The sequence below is a fragment of the Hyaena hyaena genome, unplaced genomic scaffold, assembly GCF_003009895.1.
Source record: "Hyaena hyaena isolate Hyena2069 unplaced genomic scaffold, ASM300989v1 scaffold_47, whole genome shotgun sequence".
Taxonomy (NCBI): domain Eukaryota; kingdom Metazoa; phylum Chordata; class Mammalia; order Carnivora; family Hyaenidae; genus Hyaena; species Hyaena hyaena.
This window is the reverse complement of record NW_024080679.1, coordinates 3,960,713-3,972,615: the sequence shown is the minus strand read 5'-3', so window position 1 is coordinate 3,972,615 and position 11,903 is coordinate 3,960,713. Positions and strand designations below refer to the sequence as shown.

Genomic DNA, 11,903 nt, shown 5'->3' with positions numbered 1-11,903 from the left:
ACTACTAATGGGCTCTCCCAACCTTCATTCCACCCTTGTTCTATTGGAAAGGTGGGAAGGCAAATAAAAACCTAACACCGCTCTGACTGCCTTGCGGCACAGTTCTTTTTGTGAATTGGGTTCCATCGTTATGAGCCACCTGAAGTGGAAGTATAAGCCACCTGGAGCCCAGCAGCCCTTCCCTTTGTGGCATTTCTGCAGCAGAGTGCGCATCCTCTCTCCAGCTGCCTGGGGGTTGACAGGCAAAAGCTCTTCAGCTGAAAAGCCCTTCACAGAAGCCTCAAAGTTAGAAGCTCCTCTGGTGAGTGACTAAGACATTCGAGACTCAGCCCAGCACCCACTTCTTCAGTCCATCCAGAGCTTTTATGAGCACTTAGTGCCTTACGTTAATCACTTCCTGCTTAAAGTACCCAGTGGCATCTGTTTCTTATCCTATCCTTGACAGAAAACCCAAGCTGGACCAATCTGTTTCTCTTTCACATTTTGGTATTAAGATTTGGGTTTGTGTTTGTAATTTTAAACTTCTAAATTCTTGAGTTGTGGGACAGATATATTTATTTCCAGTGGGTTCTGAGGAGCAGAAGTAAAGTGGTCTAGGAGGAGGGATAAACTGAAGCTGGGTTCCAGGTTCCAGCATTTTCTCTAAAGTCTGGCTTCTTGGGAGGCATGAAACATCTTTAGATCTCTTACATTTTTTTTGTCTTAAGCTTATTTTAGCTGTTCTCTAATATTTGCAATCAAAAGCATTTTAACTAAGATACTATTAAACTTCCAGCATTTAGTCACGGCCCACCGTGACCTTAAGAGACACGTTTTTTTTTTTTTTTGCTGCAAAAGGTTTCCAGAATAAAAGTGAATGTGACGATTCTGTCCATCCTTCCAATAGTCATTTAGTACGGTTTTAACTTAGAGAATCACGAATTCCATGTAGGTCTTAAAAGGCATGGACTAAAGACACACTGAGATCTGTCAGAGAATGTGTGTTGGAGAACAAACCCATTATTACTCAGACCCAGAAAAGTGACTGCCAATTCAGCAGGGTTTCCAACTAAAAGCGGCTCTAGAAATCCTGCCGTAGTGGCAGAGAACGAGGTCTGGCAAATTCAAAGCGACACAGTGACTTGGCCAAACCTAAGTTTTCAGTAACACTTTGCGATCCTAAAAAACAGGATAAATTGCATGTCTCATTCAATATTTATGACTTCTTTTAAACACATAAATAATTCTCATGACTAGTCGTGGTGCCAAACTGCGCTTTCCTCCCAAACCATGAGCTCCTTTCCTGAACAAGCAACAAAGGGAAATGCTGACATTCTCTTGGAGCCAAGGAGAAGGGGCCCCTGCCACAGGCCCGGACGTCCAGCGCAGCCTGTTTGCTGAGCACACCAAGGACAGTATGTGAAAGAACACGGCCACAGTTCACAGGGGATGCATGGCAACCAAATAAATGTTCTTTCTAATACTATAATCTAATATAGATACCTAGCTTTTCCTGAAGCTTCAGAAATGTGGTTTCAGATGCCTCACTGGTAGGCTCCTTCATAGCTCCGTAACACACTCATCACTTCCTCAAGCCTTTGGGCCTCTGTCTCCCTTCTCGTGCTTCTTATTCATTCTTAGGGTCTTAGGCCAAGAAAAACACCAGCCACCAGCCAGCAGACACCTTCAGGCCCAAGACAGGGAGTCAGGGCAGCCCATGAGAGTTCTTGGGTCCTTGCTAGAGACAAAAACATGGCGGCAGGGAGGATTGCAATTCCCTCCAGTTCTATTGGGCTATACTACTAAATGTGGAACATGCTAACAAACGGCCAAGTTTTTTTGACAAATTTCACTGTACTTCTTTATAAACAAATATAATTTCTGTATATTTTATACAGGTGAAAGCGATGCTAGTTTTTCTAAAATACAAAAAGGCACTATCAATACTTGGATAAAGCCATGGACTTCCAAGGACACCTGAGTTTCTTTGATTTGCACCCCAAATGGATGTGTCCTGTTATATGTAAGAGCAACGGCCATATAACAGAGCTTAATAAAATTCTTAGAACACCTTAAGAAAACAAGTCTCTATAAGGTTACTTAATGTTGACTTTGTGATCCCTTTCACTATCAATTGGTAAACTCAGAGGAACAAAAAAAATGTTCAAACCTAAGTCACATAATCAAATGGCATATTTGCAAGGTAACCCTCTCCAACATCTAGAAGTCTCCATTGTAACCTAAAACTAATGTTTGAGTTACTTGCCCTTTTGGCACAGCTATTTATGTTAAGGGTACACAATGGAAAATAATCTACAACCGGCTGTAGAGGAAAAAAAAAATTGATGTAATCTGGGGCAAGAAATACCAGTCGTGTGATAGGATTAGCACATGTAAAGCACCCTGAAGAGGAAATTAAACCAGCAGTGGCCACAGACACATGATAAAGAAGCAAGAAGACATACATCATATAGCGGACTCCTGCCGAAGAAGATAAAGTTGGAATATTCTTAGTATAGATCGAGGAGGAGGAAGAGTCTCTAAGAAAAGAAAGAGATGCATGAATTACAAAATAGGCTTGAATTAAAAGTCTAGTTCTACATAATGCATTTAAGCTACCCAGCGTAACATATGTGGTTATGTCATAGTTAATCTTAACTAATAATATCACAAAACTAGAGGTGACCCTAGAGATCATTTTCTTGTTTTCAGATGAGAATATTGAGGCCAGAGCATAAGCCCAAGGTGACATGGCATGTTGGTGGAATGAAGACTAGCATTCACATCTCACTAGTTGGGGCGTTTTCATTACAAGATGCTCCCTGACAGTAACACAGGGAGGAAAAACATAGCCCAGGACTCAGGTGTGTTGATGAAGGTCTGGTTCTGCATGCTTTAATACCGGCATGATGTATTTCTGCACGGTAGGACTCATTCTTCAATTTGTGAAGACCTAAGTTCCTCCAACCTACGAAACGACCCTTAGCAGTCTTCTACGAAGGTCAGGAGGATAGCGAGACCATGTGGGAGTTTTGCTTCAACACCAGATGTGTTCCCTTGGGCTCATACTAGGTCGCCCAATTTACCAAAGGCAAGAAGAAAGCCCCAGAAAAAAGATGCTTAGATAAGAAAGAAAAATACTCTCAAATACTAAAGAGAATGCAGCAATTTACTACATGCTCAGCAGGAATTTTCCCAAAACTTACTAAATAGTAGGATTTTTTATTAAGCCTTACGGAAATAGAGGAGAAGCCGCAAGAGGGGAAAAACAAAACAAATCCACATGTGTGTAAAAGAAACAAACAAGGCTAAATTCACTCCTGTGGAACTCGTCTTCTGTTTGACATCCTCTGAGCAGCGCTGTCCTATCTGCTCTCCTGCTGCGCCTGAGCTTCCTCAGGGCAGGGTCACAGGTGTCATCATCGTGCTTACATACCTTTCTCAGGCAGCGGCTTTACCAAAGCCTAAGCTGTGAAATTTGGAACTACGACCCTCAAAAACGTTCCAGCCATTCCTTCTCTCTAGCAATCCAGGTGGCATCAGCCCTGGGTGAGACTCACTTTTGATCATGTTTACATCATTGGCTCCGTCTCCAATCGCCAGCGTGATGGCCTTCTTGTACCTCTTCACCAGGTCCACCACCATTGCCTTCTGCTTGGGGGTGACCCGGCAGCAGATGACCGCACTGCACTCACAGGCCAGGTCTACAAAGTTCTTCTGCTGCTGCTCTTTCCTGGCTTCCAGGCGCCTTTTACTCTGCGTTCGCATCCGTCTTTCTTCTTCCGTCCTCGGGAACTTCAGCTTCAGAATCTTACTTCTCTTGGTCTTTTTCTCCAGAAGAATTTCATTCTGTGAAAGTAGAGAAGGCGAGGATTACAACCATTTTAGCTTTTATCTCAAGAGTACCATCCCTAAGACTTTAATCGCATGGAGGATGGTTCTTGGTTTTATATCATGGATGATGCTGTTCTGATTATAAAACCTATTTGCTATAAAAATTTAGAAACTACTCAAGGCGCCTGGGTGGCTCAGTCGATTAAGCATCCAACTTTGGCTCAGGTTATGATCTCATAGTTCGTGAGTTCAGGCCCCACATCGGGCTCTGTGCTGACAGCTCAGAGCCTGGAGCCTGCTTCAGATTCTGTGTCTCCCTCTCTCTGCCCGTCCCCGCTTGCACTCTGTCTCTCTCTTTATCTCCCTCTCAAAAAGAAACATTAAAAAATTTTTTTAATTTAGAAAATATAAAAACGTACAACAAGGAAAATGAAAATTATCCATGATTGATAAAGCAGGGATAACCGCTATTATCAGTCTGGTAGTTCCTTCATGTATCATATAGTAAGTCTCAAACTTGGGAAATTGCCTGTTCATTGATAGGCCAAGAGATTTTTAGGTTGACAGTTCATTTGAGAAACCATCTGAAATCAGTCCATAATGAACTGCTATAGTTTAAGGCAAAGGCATAGACACACTAAGGATACGCACCAACCAAGAACCAGTGATTATTAAAGCACGGTTTTCACCAGATGGGAAAAAGGGTTCGTGCACAGGGGGTAAAAATTTTGCATAGACTCCACCTCTATTCCTCTGGTTTTCCATCCTTGTATGAAGAAGAGCACTGGGGGAAAAAGAAATTTAAGTGTTTAAGAGTATAAGACTATAAACAGGCCCTTGCCTGTGAAGTACTTTTGACATACCATCTCTGTTTTCATTTGTGTTTTAAAGAAAAACAAAAATTATCATCTTAGCTATTTCTACAGTTCAGTAGTATTAAAGTATATTCAAACTGCTTTGGAACCAATCTCCAGAACTTTTTCATCTTTCAAAACTGAAACTCTCTACCAATTAAATAACTCCCCATTTCCCTCTTCCCCTAGTCCCTGGTAACTTCATTTTCTACTTCATTTTCTGTTTCTACGAATTTGAGCACTCTAAAATAACTCCTATAAGTGGAATCACACTGTACTTGTTTTTTTCTGATTGGCTTATCTCCTTGTCCTCAAGGTTCATTTGCTATTGTAGCACATGTCAGAATTTCCTTCCTCTTTAATAAAATTCCAGTGTATGGCTATACTACATCTTGTGTGTCCATTCATCCATCAATGGACGTTTGGGTTGCTTCCACTTCTTGGCTATTCTGAAGAGTGCTCCTATGGACATGGGTGTGCAAATATCTCTTTTGAGTTCTGGCTTTCAATTCTTTGGGATATATACCTATGAGTGGGATTGCTGGATCATATGGTAATTCTATTTTTAACTGTTTTGAGGAGCCACCATACTGTTTTCCATAGTAGCTGCACCATTTATTTTGCACCAACAGTGCACAAGGATTCCAGTTTCACATGCTTGCCCATACTTGTTATTTTCTGGGTTTTTTGTTTGTTTGTTTGTTTTAATAGAAGCCGTCCTGAAACGGTGTGAAGTGATATCTTATTCTAGTTTTAATTTGTAGCTCCTTAATGTCTAGTGATGTTGAGCATCATTTCATATGCTTGTTAGCCATTGGTATATCCTCTTTGAAGAAATGTCTATTCAAATCCTTACCCCGTTTTTAAATCAGGTGACATAATCTTATTTAAGTCTTAATTCCTCCCCTGTGGGGCACCATGTTCTTGTGGCTCATTATTTGCCAAAGACACCTAAAGGAAGATACAGTTGAAAATATTCTCAGGGCCAACAGAAGGAAGGCAAGCTTGATCTGAATTATCATACCTGTAGATTATAAATAGTCGCGACTGTTTGGCAAAAGAAGCTTACTTCCACATAAAGGTATGTTTGCTTTTGAGAAATTCTCAGTGGTTTCTATGAAAAAATACTTGAGAAGACTGCATACAGCACATCCATGTGACAGAAAAACTAGTCATGGAATTTTGGAGTGGAAGGCTCCATAAATATCCTGTCCAAACTCTTCACGTTACAAATAAGGAAGTCAAGCCCATGAGAGATGATACGATTCACCTGTAGCTAGTTGATAGGAAAATGAGAATGAAGACTCAGGTCTCCTTACCCTCAGCCCACAGCTTTCCTTGTTACACACACACACACTGCCACTGTTCTCCACTTTCGAGAGCGACTTTCTCAGCCTTAGCGCTATTGATGTCTTGGACCAGGTAATTCTTAGTTGTATGTGGCTGACTACCGCACTGTGGGACATTCAGTAGCACCCCTGGCTTCTGCCTATTAGAAGCCCATAGTTCCCCTCCTTCACTATTAAGACAACCAAAGATGTCTCTAGACTGCCAGAGCTCCCCCCCTGCAAGGCCAAACTACCCCCAGCTGAGAACCACTACACTAGAGGATTACATATTTACTATTCTTTCTCCATATTAACTTCTCATTTTCAAGTTGAAAATAAGGAGTGATCAAGACAAATCACTGAAAGAAAAAGAATAGGAAGGTACCCACTCAAACCATTCTATGGGAATCATCCTTTCAGGAATCACCTAGAAAGAAAGATGATTCAGCCCTCTAGAAAGGTAAACTTAGCTAAGAGCATGGTCATAAAATTTGCTAGTTGCATAAATTTTATCTTCTAATTTAGCTCAGGGCCCAATTTTCAAGACATCAGAAAGACCAGAAATCTATTAAGACCCTCATCTACAAGAAATAAGACCTTCTGGCAATTAACCAAAGTACTTGAAACCAGGCAACTACTTAAGTGAACATCTTAGTATTTATTTGCCTGTTGCTATTTTTTAAAATGCTAAAAGCTCAAAGAGGCATGGTTAATGTATTCAAACAGAACTGATCGATGTAGATTTTAGAGCTGATTTTCGTTTGTCTAATTTAGCTTCAGTGCCCAATGTACTGGGACGGCTCGCAAAAGCTCTGTCACTGTCATTAGAAAGAAGATCAACCACCACCATCATCTCCTTCATCATCTTGCCAAATGAGGCAAGTGTGTACATTCACAGCTTTTGGCCTTAGGACAGCCTGGCGGCGGTGGGAGGGGAGGGTTGTCGTAAGGCATAAATGAAACTGTGAAGATGGCACCGCCTGGTAACTTGTGTGGCACGTTTCTGGCTTTACCACAGGCAGGGCTTTTCCTTACATGTTTCCAGGCTCCTGTGACTCTGGGCTCTCGAGTGTTTCAGGACAAGCTACACTTTGAAATATCCTGCCCCATCCAGATAAGACTAGAGGTGCGTCCCATCCACACGTTTCCTTCCAGGCAAGACTAGGGGGTTCTTTCCTTCTATTTTTTTCTTTCGAACTTACGATTCCTTGAAAAGGCAGCACGTAGACAGAATTCACATTAGTTGGCTGGTGATGTCTCCAGACTCACTTTTGTTTTTGCTTTTTAATCAGCAGGCAAGCACTGAGGACTTGTAAAAAAATGGAGTGAAATGCCCCCTGAAAGGGTGAATAAGGGCCCCAAGCTCCCCTAACACTAAAATTTGCTCAAAAGGAGATCCAGCCATGATACCCTGGTGCTGCCTGTGTTCTCTTGCTTTATTTAAGCGTGAGGAAAACGGTCTGAAGTGACATTCTAGCTTCCGTTTCTCCATGTCTGCTGTGTCTTCTGCATCTAGTTTTGCCTTTACTTACTTTATATCTTCCCCATAGCAGATAGTGGTGTCTTCAGTCAGAAGTTCACAAGCAAATCCTATATTTTCAGCAGTTTCTATAACAGAAAACAAAGCAAAACTAGTTGTTGAGGTGCCTGGGTGACACAGTCAGTTGAGCATCTGACTCTTGGTTTTGGTTCAGGTCATGATCTCATGGTTTGTGGGTTTGAGCCCCGCATTAGGTTCTGTGCTGTCAGCTTGAGATTCTCTCCCTCTCTCTCCATCCTTCTCCTGCTCGCACGCGCTCTCTCTCAAAATAAATAAATCAAAACCCAAGTGTTGTGCCTATTGATGAATAATTGACTGGTAATAAGCATTTTTTTCAAGTAACAGCCTGATTCAATCAAATATACTGGGTTTTTTTCAGTAGCCACATATATACACAAAGGAGGAATAAGAGCCGTTTTTCTGTGATAAAATAAGAACTCAAAGTCTGGTTTGTTTTCAATCATAAAATGTACTATATTATCAAATATACAAATATGCAAACTGATTATTTAACAAATCAATGTTCACTGAAATACTAAGCACATTCAGTTCACACGGCTTAATCATTCTGTTATGGAAAAAAAAGATAATTATTTCCATAAACCCTCACGTGGGGCCCCTACTGGGGATTTTTCCCCTTTTTCCATCACCGCCCACTGTTATTTGTTTAAGGTCAGGACTTCCCTTAGCTTATCAGAGTGTGTAACTCATGAACGATGTCCGAGTAAGAGAAATTATCTGGTTTCCGTGGGAGGCTTGTGGAGTGCGATATCCCTGCCAAATAACACCTTGTTGAGCTCTAAATTTAAAAATTCAAATCATCCCTTGGGTGTAAAATTTTAATGATAGTTTTCAGGCAATAAAATGGGTGAGAAAACAAAAGTTACTGGTCAGCAGTTTGTATTATGTTCTGCTCTGCGCCCAACAAATGACGAAGGGACCAGAGGGATGGTCCTTTCACAAGAAGAACCCACGTCTGGCTGGAGAGAGGAGACTGATCACAGTTAGCATGGCACGACCAGGAGCCCAATTATAAGAAATAAACTCTGCTACTGAGAGAGTTTCCAGAAGGATGCTGTCGGCATGAGCTGGAATAACGGAGAAGGGTTTCTTAAAGAAAGCATTTTTGTCTCAAAGAAATGGACAGTATTTGTGCAGGATGGAAAGTCTGAGAAAGTCGTCTTGGGCAAGGGAAACAGGAGCTATGAATGTTTAATGAATTGAGGGATATGCCTCCTCACAGACTGAATTACCCTTTTTGTCTCCAGTAAGCACCCAGATCTTAATGTCAGCTTTCGCAAGTTTTGAAATGGTTTCTGGGACTCCATCCTGTAACTTGTCTTCAATAGCCGTAGCTCCCAATAGCTGGAATGTACATTTAGAAAATGAATTAGCAAAAAAGCTCAAAATGTTCCATAATTGCAGTTTGCCAGCCTATAAAAAGCAGCAGGGCTAATCATGTACCCCAATTGGCGCTCCGCTGGGGCTGATAGCCAGCACTAACAGCAAAGGCAGCCGTGTTTCACCCTCAAAAAAACAAAACATTCCAAACCTTTTTTCTTAGTTTACCAAGGTAAAAACATACAGTACAAAATCAAGGACGTCAAAAATATACTTTCATTATATACATGCTATTTTACATGGACACAAGCCACTTCCTCTCTCTCAAGGTCGATACTAGCTATTGAACATTTCCTTTTAATCTAAATTCTACAGGCGCTAAGTATTGAACTTTGAGCAATTTCATTTATAAATGGTATCATTTTCTTGTTTCAAGGTTTTGCAAAATATAAATCAGTTCAGTAATTCTCAAAATGTAGAAACATATGCTGGTTTGTTATGTATAAAATCATAAAGAATTCTAATAAGTAATACAAAAAATAATAGAATCAGATTAGAATCTCAATGTTTTCCGTCTTTTGTTTTCTCATAATGGCAGCTTCTATTTCGCTTGCCGAACCAAAGAAATTCCGATGACCTGGTTCCTTTGTACCAATTTGAAATGCTAAAGTTAGAATTATATTTCAAGCATGAGACTGAAGATCTAACAAGACTTAATAAAACTTCCGGTTCTGTTTAGAATATCAGGTCATGAAGGTCAAAACTCACAATTAAGTCTTTTTCAATCTCCTCGTACACTTTATCCAGAGCTTCATCCCGGTTGGTTGGGGCTATACTGGCGGCCATAAACTTTTTATTCCATTCTTCAAATTCTTTTTCTTCAATTTCCTTGTAGCAAAGGCACAGGGTTCTAAGAGTCTCACTTGCAAAGATCTATTTAAAAGATAATGCATCCAACAGAGAAGAGTTAATTTTACGTAAGTCAAGTTTGAAATCTTTCTTTGAAGGGATACAATAAGAGCGTTTAAAAAGAGGTCATGAAAGATAACGGGCTCTGAATAAATACATTCTGTAGAGGAGATTAAACAAAATACTTTGTTTTTCATTTTAAGTATTCTCGGGGTCCTATTTGTAGTTCCCAAATTAGTTAAAGAGAAAAGTGTACATCATTGGGGTGTAATGATGTTGTAAACGCAGACCTGACAACTTCATAATTTGTTCCCACAAACTGTTACAAGCCCAGTCAACTGTGAACTCTCAACTAAGCATTATTTCCTCAAACCAGTTCTGAAATACCTGAGCCACTGGTAAAGCTGAGGTAAAACGTTTTAATGAAAAACAATTGTCTGGAAAATTTAATCATGGTGAACAGATTTAAGCCATTTTATTTTATTAATGTTTATTTATTTTGAGAGAGAGTGCAAGTGGGTGAGAGGCAGAGAGAGGAGAGAGAGAATCCCAAGCAGGCTCCATGTAGTCAGTGCAGAACCTGACTCAGGGCTTGATCCCATGAACTGGGAGATCATGACCTGAGCCAAAAATCAAGAGTCAGATGCTTAACCGACTGAACCACCCAGGCGTCCCTAAACTATTTTAAACAGCTTAAGTATGAGCCAGTAAAAATGTTTTTAGTACTTTAGTCACATCTTGTCTAGCCAAGATGGCAGAACTATTTCAACCAACAAAGATTCTTTGGAAGGTTCTGCATCTGTTTGATTAAATTACAAGTATTCATATCCCCTTGAGAAATTATCTATTATAACTGCTTCAACAACATATCCAATCTTAAAATGAGACCCAAAAGTAAACAACATATACAGGCGTCTTCCCCAAGGACCTTTGGCTGGCCCCCAAACTCAGTCAGACCCAGGGAAGAAAGCCCCTTTATTAAGCACTTACTAAATGCTGGGAATTGTGCAAGTACCTTCCATTACAATGACTCTCCTTGGTAGGAATTATCCTCTTCCTCTTTCACAGAGGTCATTAATGCTTCAGTGAGATATCAACTGTTTCCCCCAAGGACACAAAACAAGTGAAGAGGCAGAACAGGGATACCAGGTCTGATGGATATACTCTCTACTTCATTGCCATCATTAATAGAACCAAAACAATATGAGGATTGATAGGCAATGCCAAGAGAGAAATTTCCAGAAGCATTCTCAGTAACTGCAATATCACTGGACTAAGTTCACACTCCCTTTAGATAACAAATTTGAAGTGATGAAGACCAAACTGATTTACAACAAAGGTAGCAGAACTCAGTTATCCAGTGCATTGTTTTCTCACGCCCCATCATACGTGAATGCTTTTTTTTCAATGTTCATTAAGTGGTTGGTGGGATTCTTGGAGGCCGCACGGATATTAAGACTATAGCTCACTATAGTTATGTGGCTTGCTCAGGGTCACTGCACCCGTCATTACTCTGGGCCTCTCCTACAGACGCTGCCCACCTGAGATGCTGGGAAAGAACACCATGGTCATGTCCTGCGAAGTCCTCAGCAGGGGCAGAACCAGAACATGGCTGCCGTATTCCTGCATTGGTGCTCTTTCCACACAACTGCACCAAGACAACAGAGGGGTCAACAGTTCACACAGAGCTTTCATTTGAGCTTCGAAGACAGTATCAGAAAGGAAGTCTGCAATCTGCGGCAGAAAGGGCGAGGGTGGGACTCACATCCAGGGCATCCTGTGTCTCTTGTTTTGTTGGATTCACCTGGTGTAACCTTTCATAAATCACCGTGTCAGCGCCTTTGCAATAAAGCCTGATGGTGCCTTCTGGGGTTCTTACTAGTAGGAAGAGAAGGAGAAGCAAATCATAAAGTTAGCTTTGATTTCTTAACAGAAAACTACATTTATAAAGTCGATTTGGAGCGTTACTATGCTAATAATTTACCATTAGTTGAAAATCATGAATGCACCTAGAAAAACCTCAGGAAAGCTGGTAAGCCGCTATCTACATACAATGTTATATAGTGAAATAAATATGAGCGGTAGCCAGCTCAGCTTTTCATATCCTTCCTTATTCCT

General features: G+C 40.8%; 1 protein-coding gene across 1 annotated transcript in view; it reads right to left on the bottom strand.

Moving 5' to 3' along the window:
• Positions 1–11,903, bottom strand: part of ATP8B1 (ATPase phospholipid transporting 8B1) — a 120,116-nt gene that overhangs the window by 6,953 nt on the left and 101,260 nt on the right. The window contains exons 17-22 of the mRNA XM_039230508.1: positions 11,551–11,663; positions 9,645–9,809; positions 8,789–8,900; positions 7,528–7,603; positions 4,465–4,597; positions 3,540–3,828 (exon numbers count right to left, since the gene is read on the bottom strand). Of these exons, the coding sequence (XP_039086439.1) occupies positions 3,540–3,828; positions 4,465–4,597; positions 7,528–7,603; positions 8,789–8,900; positions 9,645–9,809; positions 11,551–11,663 (888 nt within the window). The remainder of the gene's footprint in view (positions 1–3,539; positions 3,829–4,464; positions 4,598–7,527; positions 7,604–8,788; positions 8,901–9,644; positions 9,810–11,550; positions 11,664–11,903) is intronic.